Here is a 12,144-nt window from a genome sequence, read left to right as displayed (position 1 = left end):
CTGACTGTGAGAGCTGTTCAGCAGTGGAACTCTCTGCTCTGGAGTGTGGTGGAGGCTCCTTCTTTGGAGGCTTTTAAGCAGAGGCTGGATGGCCATCTGTCAGGGGTGCTTTGAATGCAGTTTTCCTGCTTCTTAGTAGGGGGTTGGACTGGATGGCCCATGAGGTTTCTTCCAACTCTTTGATTGTACTGGAAACTTGATGCCTTGATGTGTTCATTCTCTGATTCAGCAGTTCTCATACATTCCTAAATCATTTGGGTTCCAACTTTGTCTCCTGGTATTTTCTTTCATAATACAGCTTAGTCATGTGGGTGACAAATGGAACAGTGTTTCTGAAAGTCATGCACCGTTGTCTCATTTTACCATGAAAAATGTTACTTCAGGAAAATGAAAAGGCCCAGGCAGTGTCAGGGCCCTAGAGAATACTTGGTGGATCTCGCCATTAATAAAGTACAGGTTAAAAGGATCTCGTCAATTTTGTATTTAAGGAGTCTACATCATATTGTTTATCTTTCAACCTTTGTTCAGCAAAAAAGTTTTCAAGGGAATTTCTAAGGGAGATGTTGCAAATGTGAAAGCAGAAGATGGAAGAAGCATCAGCTCAGATGTTGATGCTCAAAGTATGAATGGTACTGAGAGGTAAGAAAAATGAAATCATTTAACTTCATTTTCTTCATTGAGTCTCTGCACCCATTTCTAAGACTGACTGCAGTCTATAGGGACTGTGCAAGAGAGTTTTGTTGGACTTACAACTGAGAGGAATGGCTTATGACATCACTTTCTAAGCATCATGATCCTTTTCAAAATCCATCTGATAGTCAACGGCTTTCATGGCCAGAATCACTGGGTTGTTGTAAATTTTTTCGGGCTGTATGGCCATATTCCATTAGCTTTCTCTTCTGACATTTTGCCTGCATCTATGGCAGGCATCGAGTTTGTCTGCCATAGATGCAGGTGAAATGTCAGGAGAGAATGCTACTGGAACATGGCCATACAGACCAAAAAACTCAGAGCAATCCACCTGATTATTTTTTTAATCATATTTGGTATGAATGCAAGCAACACAGTTCACATAATCTCTGTTCTCACCTTTAGTTTGTTAAAGAATGTAAGCTGGCATTGTCTGCAATATGTCCACTTCAATAAGCTTTCATTATTTTAGAAAGGCTCTTCAAAGCAGTTAATTAGAATATGTTATGAAAGGAGAAACAAATAAAGGTGTCATTCAGCTTCCATATCTAGCATGAAAATAATTACCAGAATACAAAGAAAACTACTTAGACATTGAGGTGATGTGTTTTCAAGTGAAGATACTAGTTGGAAAATTATTAGAAATTTAATTATTGAGCACACTTAATTTTCAGATCATAAATACAGACATATTAATAACTGAATGAAAACAAAGTGGCAAAAATTATAGCTGTTGGAAATCTTGTAATAAATCCAGACTAGATTTGCATTAGATTGGATAACAGTTCAGGTTGGGAATATTTAGCCTGAGACAAACTAGGCAGATGGAACATTTTTTCTCTTTGGAAAAGGGTGGGCAGATGGTGGTAGCTGGAGCAGCTGAACAGCCCTTTGAATCCTCAGGTGGCCCAGAATGGCATCTGTTCCTAGAGAATTCTGCAGAAACAGTCAGAATAAGTATGGCACGCCTTGTAGGGGCATGTGTCAGAACAGCAGCACCTCCTATATCACCTAGTATGCCATACATCTTTATCAATTGTGAATCATACTTAGAGTCCATCAGAATTAAGAACTCATGTCTGCCTGTGCATTAGTATGTGTATGTACACATAAGTCAGGCTGCAATGTCAGTTTCTCCTTGACTTCAGAAATACCTAACTGAATAGGCTAAAAAGATGGCCTTCGGCTATTGCTGTATAGCAACCTCCATTCACTCTAGCTGGCATAGTCAGTGATGATAGTTTCTTGTTGTTACTTATATATTTGTTGATAATGTATGTTTCAAAACTAATGGAAAATCAACTTCTATAATGTGCTTACTTGGTATTGTACCACTATTTTTCCCCATAGTGTCTGAGTGGCACTAAGAGGATGTGTTTTTGATATTGTTTCTTTAGGGGCAGCATCCTTTCACTAGATGGCAATGATCTGGAGGATATATCTGGTAGCCTGAAAAGGGGAGTGGGTTCTAGAAACCATAGCAATGCCTCTACTCCAGTTCGTCCAAGGTCACCAGCATTGAGTACACACAGCATGACTGTGGACTACAGCATGGTAAGTTGAATAATGCAAAACAGTTCTTTTAAGGGTTTATTGCCTTCAGAAAACAGAAATTAATCACATAAGAGTCATAGAGAACTAGTGTGATATGTTAAGTGTTGGACTACAATTCTGAAGACCAGGTTTCCAGGCTCAGCCATGGAAACTCCCTGGGTGACCTTGCATAAGTCACACATTCTCAACCACAGAAAATCCCATGATAGGTTTGTCTTAGGGCCCCCATAAATCAGAAATGACTTGAAGCAACACATCATCAACAACAAATATTTCAAGATGGGTTACGTTTTCTGTTTTGTGGCGCTCCAAATCTGGTCTTATCTGATCATAGAAAGCAAGTAAACTTTTATATCTCAATGATGAGCAAAATGTGGCCCCAACAGTTGTGTTTACAACCCTTGATTGCTTCAGACTGTCCCTCTTCTGGCCAAAACAGGTTAATTCCTCCTTCTGTAGAGGCAATTTTCAGGTGTTCCCTTGCGATTCTTACAATAAAAATCCCTTGTTTTTTGAAACTGGAAGTGTATTTACAGTCAATTTCTGTCCTTTTATCCTATTTCATTTTTTTCTGGGTAAGTAGATTAGATTTTTAGCTGTCTAGCCAGGGTCCAAAATTAGGCCCCTACACTCGAGCACAATGGTGTACTCTGATATTTACAGTTTTTCCTAGAGAAAATGGTTGTTTAGTCTTAAATTCACCAATGTAAGAAGCCCCTTCTTCATCAGGATAGAACAATAGGGAACATTATCTTGGTAAATTGTTTAAGATGAGAGGCTATCAGTGAGCTTCATGAGTTCTCAAGGCCTTGAAACCAGTTCTTCCTGTTCTAACCATTAATGATCTGTCACTATTGGCCGCATGGCTGGGCAGTTCTATGCTAGCTATGGCCCCAATAACCTTTTGAAAAATCAATTTAGAGTAAATTTGCATTTGTAACACGTTTTGTTCAGTAAGATAAGTATCGTCAGATATAAAAATTTAATATTCCTGTTTTAAGGATTGGAGCTCTGATTGTTGTGGAGACATTAGTTTCCATGTTAGTAGACATAATAAAAGCTTAGAAAAGACAGCACATTTACCAAAAAAAAATTGCAGATGGAATTTTCCCTCCAGCCTCCCAAATCCTGCAGACTTCCCACAGATGTTCATGTTTAACTGTGCTTGTATTATGGGGAGAAATTTCATAAATATGGCAATTACCATATATAATGTTTTGTTTCTTTGCCATATTGCTGCAGGATATCTAGGACATAACAAATTGCTCACATTTACAAATCAATCGCATTATTTTATCAAAATTATTAATATGTCTAGGCAGTGACATTCTACTGTTCTATGAAGATATAGAAGTAAAGAAACAGATGGAAGCTTGGATGAGTTGTGTTATTAGCATGGTGCTGAGTATGGCATTGCAAACAAATCAAATGATTGTAGGATAGTTTTGGTAGATTAAAAATGTAGTTTGTGCACATAAGCATCTAATAACGTGTTATATTCATTCATTCTTTGTCTTTGGGCAGGAGCCTGGTTTAGAAAATGGCACATGTTTGTCTGGAAGTGGGAGTATTCCTGCAGAATTAGCAAAAAGGAATCAGGGGAAAGTATCTCGAACACCTTCAATAGCCATTTCAAGAACATCTCTATCATCAGGTAAGTGTTGTCTGAGCTTAAAGAGTGCTCCCTGATTCTTCAGACGGTAGAGTTTATTTATTTATTTTTATTCCACTTTTCTCCCTATAGGGATTTAAGGCATCTAACAATAACATGGTATAACACAATAATTTTTTTAAAAAAATCTATTAAAATTTTTAAAATCTAGCTAAATTTCCAAATTTTAACACTGGTAATGGGTATTTCAGGAAAACTGCTAGACACACAGGCAGAACAATACATGCTTTGAAGAATACTAGTTAATAGTATGATATTGGCACAAGAAAAATACATATACCTATGAATACAAAAAAATTAAAAAATAAATATTTGTGTCTTGGACACAAAAATTAAATTAGTTATAATACAAAAAACCAGTTTTTAATTACAGTTAAAAGTTAAATGTCCCTCTCCAAATCCCACCCGCAACATTCTCAGCAGCCTGCTCCTCATCACGCACTCACACCCAGCCCAAATACCTGATGACAGAAAGATGTATGTCATTTACCAATTACCAGTTGTATGTTATTTTAAGGCATTGAATTGCTGCTGATATGTGAGGCTGTTCTGGGCCTCTCTCAGGGTTGAGAATGGAGTACAAATATGGTAAATAAATAAGACGTCTTGACCTGCTTGAGAAAGACAAGCAGGGATAAGGCCATTCTGGTCTTTCTTGGGACAGAGTTCCAGAGTCTATGAGCACCTACGGAAAAGGCCCTCTCCCGTGTTTCCACCAAACACACTTGAGTGGGTAGTGGAACAGTGAGGACGTCCTCCCCAGATTATCTTAGTGTCCTCACAGGCTCATAAAGAGAGAAATGGTCCTTCAAATAACCCAAGGGAATCCTACTCTTGGCACTCCCTTTTCATGGTGATGGGATTGTGTGTTGAAAGCTATTCTGATGGTAGCAGTGCTGCTCGTAGGTTTCTCATGTCAGTCAAAAACATTTACATTATTAAGCCCAATTGATTGGGAGCTAGAAAAAAGTGTACAATATTTATCATTGGATACTAAATTTAGGATTGTTTATTCCATCATATTTCCAATTTTTTTATGTACGGTTGTGGAGACTAGGCAGTAAGAACAGCCAATGGGAAGAAAATCAACTCATTTGAATTGTGCTAGAAAAGCATTCTGTGGATACCTTAAACTGCTAAAAAGATAAATAAATGGGTCCTAGAGCAACTTTAATTTGAACTCACCCTAGAATCCAAGATAACTCAACTGATACTGTTATACTTTGGACATATCATGAGAAGACATGACTTACTAGGAAACAGAATAATGCTTAGTTAGGTAGAAGGTACTAGGAAAAGAGGAAAAGTTCATTAGAGATGGACAAGCTCAATCAGAGAAGTCATGGTGCTGAATCTGAATTGGGATGTTGAAGAAAGGGTGACTTTGAGGTATCTCATTCATAGTATTGCCATAAATCAAAGTTAGCCTGGTAGCCATTAACAGCAATATCCAAGTGTTTATGGGATTTTCTGTATGCACATGTCTCTTTTCAATTAGAGAGAAACATTGTCTGTAAGTGATGCATGCCCAAAATTGAAATTTCTATCTCTTTCTGATAACACATAAAAACAAACATTAAGCTATACTTAAAACATCTGTTAATTGTAACCTCAGAATATGGCATTGGAATGAAGAATTTTTAGTCAATTTGTCCTTGAGTTTTATATATTTATTTCTATTGAAATAGCTAGATAGCACCATAGTCTTTGTTGTGATTAGGGTTATAAACATGTTTTCCTTTTTAAATGTAATCATAGTAGGCTACATTCCATTCTAGTGTTGAGGACTCATTTCTGTGAAGTATGCTTTTATCTCCTATGTCTCCCATAAATGTAAGAAAACAGGTTGTTTTTTTTTTTTAAATGGAAATGGAAATTCTTCCCTTGGGCCACTGCTGTTTTCATAATTTTTCTCCTCTGTCTCTTTCAGTAAGAAGGTGGATTAAAAGAGGATAGTTGATTTTGTGGGAACCTTGAGATTAGTGGACTATTTGTGTACAGCAATTCAAAGATACTGGAAATGTATTTGTAGTCTGTTTCAAAGGACTTGAATTTTCCTTTCCTTTTCTGTTCTGCAGATCGTAGTAGATCCGAGATAGATCTCAGTGGGTCTTTTTCTGAAGAAAATGATGATACTTTGAGTATAAGAAGTAAATCTGTACCTGGAGCATTAGATCAAGAACTGGTGAGTTAAAGCCACACGAAAGCCTCTAAAGCAGTGGTTCTCAACCTGTGGGTCTTGACACGATAGCTTGCAAATTCATTTTGAACTGAAGCCAATGCACCATAATCTGTATTGCAAACACATATGTGTAACAACAGAAATTTCTTAGAAGGAGTAAGCAAGTGAGTTATAGATGGGTAATTGACAATATGAGTGCTTTACTTGCCTCCCATATAATATTGCACATATGTATCTACTACACCTACCCTTTTGCTGTATCACATCTGCAACAATGGGCTGTGGTGCAGCTAAAACAGTTGACAAAGCTGTGCCCACTTCTGACTACTCAGGTGATTTGAATAAGTAAATGTTTACAATTATGATCTACAAGGCAGAACCCCAATATTGTCTTTAGAGATCATGCCCTTTGACTAAAATGGGTAAAGTGTTGACCAGGGCTATGTTTTACAAGTGTCTATGTATGTGCTGGTGATGGGGATTAAAATGGGGTTTGCCCCAAAATAGTGTCTATATGGTGTGTATGTGGGGGGTGGGGGTGGGGTGGAGTATTCAGGTTTGTAGTTTCCATTGATTATTTTAGATTCGGGTGTCATTTTCTGTAAAAAAAAAAAAAATTCCAGAGCTGGGCCAATCAAGATTTTCTTGAGAGGCTAATCCTGCTTTTTAGTGTTCAATAATTACTTTTTCTTGCACCAAACTTCTCTAAATTTTTTATAAGACTTTTGTGTGCTTCACATGAAGATCTGCACCACCGATATAGATCAGACAAAGCTTGCTCCTGCAATGATCTTTTTCTTAGCTTGTGAAAACGAACATTTCCCACAACCTGTATCACCCCATATTAGGAATATGTGTGCTGCAGCAATTGTTTATGCTATTCTAGTTCATTGAATTCTCAGTTTAGAGCTTGATGGACAAGACTTGACTTGACGTTTTCCCTCCTTTGTCCATTAGGACTACCTAGGTGAGACAGAGGAAGATATTGATGACATTATGGCCTCCAGCTCATCAAAGAAGAGGGCCAATTTGGCAAGTGGATTATCAACAGTAAGATTCCCCTTTTCTTTATAGTTTTCTTCCTGTGGAATATCTGTTAAGTTGTTGAAATATATTCTCTCAGTCTTCTTTCTTTATTATATTCTTCTTTTTATCTTATGCTGATTCTTGTCTAATTTTCAGCCCAATCTATACTGCCTCTTAAAAGTCACTTTTCACTATCTATATTTTTTGTATTTTCATGTGTTATAAATATCTATTTTCTATGGTGCAGTGGAACTATTCCTCTCTATCCAGTAATACTGTCACCATCCAGTGCAATCTAATTTCAGAATATGCTTAGCTCTCCTTCAGGTGGCCTTGATTTGTGGTTGGACTAGAATTTTAGAGGAGAGCTTCCATAACACATGCAAGAGGGAAATGTAACCTATAGTTTTTAAACTGGGCAAATGACTAAAGCTCCCAGAACAGCAAATTAATCTTGGTGTTCAAAATAAAAGCAGCTAGCTTGGTTTGAGAAATGTAATGCAGCTATTAAAATGTAGCATTGTATATTGATGGGTGCATAGGTGTGGTGAGTTACTAGATGCTGCCGAAGAGCTGAATTATGAAAATAAATACATTTTCCTTGTTGCTAAAGATAGCAGGTTCCCTGGCAGAATCTATCATTGTCTCATACATATATCTATGATGGGGACAAATTCTAGGCTGAGATGAAACTGTGTGTATAACTCATTAATGTTAGAGGAAAACTAGTGTGGGGAGCAGTGATGATGCTAGAATTTTAAAGAAATAAGTGTAATGTTTTATAGGCTTAGAATTAGTGATAAATTATAACAAATAAAGAAAGGTGTCTATTTGGCATGGTAATTCCAGAGGTATGTGTGTGTGGTAGTTCCATTATTTTATGATAGGTACGGTCCCTTCTGGATTTCTATTTTTATATTCTTTGAAATGATCTCTTAGGACCAGAAATAGATTTTTAAAAGTATGTAGGCAGCGCCTGGTGACAAACCAGGCAAATTGTTGAAAATGATTTCCATTTCTTTGAAGGAGCAGATCTCCTCCTGTGATTAGCAATATCAGAATGTATTCAATTGTGAAAAAATGTTTTATGTATATAAGTTATATAGGTTGCAGAATGTAGCTTCTATTTGAATAATATCTGGGTTCAGGATGCTGTTTTAGAAATGACTTCCATGTTATGTATCTTGTAAAGTGAGCGAAAGGGAGAATGATGTTATCTCACTGATGTATGGTATATGCATTGGGGGATGTTCAGATTATCTGGGATTAGAGGAATGACACTACTGAATGAATGGTATATATAATGTTACACTGTAGACCTGAGAGAGGAGAGGATAAAGAAGATGCCAGAGAGCTCAGCCTCAGCAGAAAACTTTTGTCAGGAGGGGAGAGGCAGGACTGATAATCAGGACATCAGTTTCTCCATATTTCAGGAGTCTGAAGAATAAACTATTTTCTGACCTAAGGCTTTGTGCTCTTTGTTGTTTAGTATGGTTTTAATGTCTGATTATGCTATTCTGCTAATGAGATTACAGTTTTCATACAGTGATACAGAACAACAAAATGGACCTAGGATGGATTTTAGTCGAGTAATTAGGTGATGGATTCTGGATAGGCTATGAACAGCACACTTTCCTTTTTAGATTAAAGAATGCAGAACTCATTAAGTGAAATTATTTTCCTTTGGACATACCATTCTCTGGTAAAACTCCTTTTCTAAGCTAGGCTAGGGTACAGAAGCAGGCATTTTAATGTAAAATTGAGTATATGCTTTAATACTATTCAGAAATAACTTACCAGCAGATTTTCCTGGTAATGGTGTTTGATTTTCATATTACTGATATTTTGGGCTATGATTTCTTTTTTGAAAGCCTTTCCTTTCCTTTCATCCTGAAAAGGAACAGCAATGCTTAATACTCTGTGCTCCTTTCCTTTCCTCTCCTCTCCTTTTCCTACTTAAAGAATTCTCCAAGTTCTGACAGAAAGTGGACCTATTTAAATGTTCCAGAAGCAGATGGTGATACAGTAAGTTCACATGTTTTTCTGACACATTCAGAGCTTCTTTTCACTCTCTTTTGTATTGCTGCTTTCATTCTTTCTCTATATATATGTCTGCTAATTGCTTTTAATTGTCTTGTTCAAAATTGCAAATACAAATGCAGAGATATATCAAATACTAGCTGTGCCCTGCCACGCGTTGCTGTGGCCTATAGTAAAACTTATCAAAGTTGAGGTAGATATCTGGACTATTATGAAAGAGAGGTCCCTACCTATTCCTTCCCCCTTTTCCTCCCCCTTTCTCTCCTTTCTTCCTTCTCTACCTCTTTCTTTCTTTCCTTCTTTCACTACTTGGTTTCATCCTTCTCTCTTTCCTTCATTCCCTCCCCCTTTCTTCCTTTGCCTTTCTTCCCTCCCTGTTTGCTTCCTTCTTTCACTTTTTATTTCCTTTTATTTCACCACCATCATAACAATAATAATGCAATGCATTGCCTCCGGGACCTGACACCTCTCCCATCCCCCCTAAAAGGGTCTCATAGGAACAATAGCATAATAATAATAATAGAAATAACAACCTTTACCCGCCACGTGTTGCTGTGGCCAATTTTCCCTCTTTCTCTCCTTCTTTCCCTCCCTCCCTCCTTCCTTCCTTCCTTCCTTCCTTCCTTCCTTCCCATCTTTCCTTCTCCTCTTCTTTCTCTATCTCTTTCCTTCCTTCCCCCTTTTTCTTTCTCTTCTGCTGTCTCTCTTTTCTTTCCTTCCATCTTTCCTTTTCTTTCCTTTTCTTCTTCCTCTAACTTTCCTTCCTTCCCCCTTTTTCTTTACCTCCCTTTCTCTTTCTTCCTTCTTTCCTTCCTTCCTGTCTTTCCTAGATTTTGACAGGGCGGGAAGGGGCAGGGTGGGGTTTGGAGGTGGCGTGAAGTAAAAGGAGGTAAGATTGGGGCAGGGGAGTGATGGAGCGTGGGGTTGCGTGTGTGTGTGCAGCGGCGGGGGAAGTGGGGTTGCGTGTGTGTACGGCGGTGGGGGGAGTGACGGAGCGTGGGGTTGCGTGTGTGTGTGTGGCGGCGGGGGGAGTGGGGTTGTGTGTGTGTATGCGGCGGCGGGGGGAGTGATGGAGCATGGGGTTGCGTGTGTGTGTGCGGCAGGGTGTGTGTGTGTGCGGGAAGCAGTGCGGCGGGGCTTGGAGTGGGCATGGTTTCCGCAGAGGGAACATTAGCCGGAAGACTGTGTGCGCGCGCCAAGGAACTTGCGGCTGGGCGCCAATGCGCATGCTCAGTTGTTTTGCCGTTTTGTGAGTGTGTTGTTGTGTTGTTTTTCATTTTGAGTAGGTATGTTTGTACCTTGTGGGTTGTGTTATGGGCACGGGGATTTTGGTTAAGTTTCGTTGGGGTTTTTTGGAGTTTTGTTGTTTTGCCGTTTTGTGAGTGTGTTGTTGTGTTGTTTTTCATTTTGAGTAGATATGTTTGTACCTTGTGGGTTGTGTTATGGGCACGGGGATTTTAGTTAAGTTTCGTTGGGGGATTTTTGAGTTTTGTTGTTTTGCCGTTTTGTGAGTGTGTTGTTGTGTTGTTTTTCATTTTGAGTAGGTATGTTTGTACCTTGTGGGTTGTGTTATGGGCACGGGGATTTTGGTTAAGTTTCGTTGGGGTTTTTTTGAGTTTTGTTGTTTTGCCGTTTTGTGAGTGTGTTGTTGTGTTGTTTTTCATTTTGAGTAGATATGTTTGTACCTTGTGGGTTGTGTTATGGGCATGGGAATTTTGGTTAAGTTTCGTTGGGGGGTTTTTGAGTTTTGTTTCCTCATTGGATGCCCCTAACAAATTTATATATATAGATGTGGATTCTGTCTTTCCATAGTTAACAATGAATTAATTCGCACAACTGTCTAGGGACAACAGTAACAGTAAGGTAGGATCCCCATATTACAATCTCTGTGCCATTTACCTGTTGTATAGTTCTTATACCATCTGAAATTGGAATTAAAACAGTGGCATATGAAAAAAAATTGCAAACAATTTGCACTAAACATTGTTATTTTATCCTTGAAACTTAATAGTGAATTCTCAGTAAAATTATGGGATTGCCAAAATCGCATTCTGAGAAATTTGAGGAAACATAGGGGAAAGACACCCTGTCTTCAAAGGGTGCAAGGAGGTCTAGGACTGGTCAGACTCATATATGTAAGGAAAAACTCAATACTTGGTAAGCGCTGTTTATAAATAGAAAGAATGTGTGTTTATTAAAAATAGGGGTGTGCAAATACGCTCTGTTTTCGTTCAGTTTTCATTTTGAATTTTGGGTGTCTCCCATTCTGTTTTTGGGAAGATCCCAGAAGATAAGGAAGGGGGGCATTGGGATTTGTAATTTGGAACCCTGAGTTCAGTTTCAGTTTCAGGAAGAATCTTCCCAAAAACAGAACAAAAACAGAACAGAATTCTGTTTTAGGGCTGTGCACACCCCTAATTAAAAGTAAGTCAATTAAGACCAGCCTGATCTTCTTTGATTATTATTCTAAAAGATCATGGGGAAGAATGGACATAGTATGACTCATTTTAGGGGGAAAAATGTCCACGTCTCCAAGGATATCTTGTTGGCAAGATGGCAGAATGCAGGCTGGGCATACTACTTGTTGAGGGGACTTGCAGTTGATTGAAGAGCCACATGCACACTGGTCCTGAATACCCCAAGGACTCTTTTTTAGGCTATTGTTCAATATTTTTACAAATTACTTGGATGTGAGTGTAGATGGCATGCTTAACAGGATAGGAGGTAATGAAAGTAGAATATATGATAACAGTCTTTAAAGATGTGTAAATCTGTGATGGGGAAGATAAAGATGATATGTCTTTTTGCTCCAGAGGGCAAGATAAAAACTAATCCATGAAAATTAGGTGGAAACTATTTCAGATAAACATTAGGAGAAACCAAATTTCAGTGGTGTTCACTGAAAATGAACAAAATCTTGCCTCCAGTATTGAGAAACAAAAGAATCAAGAATGTAAGTAATGAACAGTAATGAGGAAGT

At 38.2% G+C, this 12,144-nt stretch overlaps 1 protein-coding gene across 4 annotated transcripts in view; it reads left to right on the top strand.

The window, feature by feature from the left end:
- SYTL5 (synaptotagmin like 5) overlaps positions 1-12,144 on the top strand; it is an 81,625-nt gene that overhangs the window by 52,093 nt on the left and 17,388 nt on the right. For 3 of the 4 annotated variants that reach the window (XM_060770157.2, XM_060770158.2, XM_060770159.2), the window contains 6 exons: positions 529-639; positions 2,088-2,244; positions 3,769-3,898; positions 5,995-6,101; positions 7,056-7,148; positions 9,087-9,149. In XM_060770157.2, coding sequence (XP_060626140.2) covers positions 529-639; positions 2,088-2,244; positions 3,769-3,898; positions 5,995-6,101; positions 7,056-7,148; positions 9,087-9,149 — 661 coding nt within the window. The remainder of the gene's footprint in view (positions 1-528; positions 640-2,087; positions 2,245-3,768; positions 3,899-5,994; positions 6,102-7,055; positions 7,149-9,086; positions 9,150-12,144) is intronic. The other variant, XM_060770160.2, reaches the window with a different exon arrangement.

This window comes from Anolis sagrei, chromosome 3, assembly GCF_037176765.1.
Source record: "Anolis sagrei isolate rAnoSag1 chromosome 3, rAnoSag1.mat, whole genome shotgun sequence".
NCBI lineage: Eukaryota > Metazoa > Chordata > Lepidosauria > Squamata > Dactyloidae > Anolis > Anolis sagrei.
This window is presented reverse-complemented; position numbering and strand designations above follow the sequence as displayed.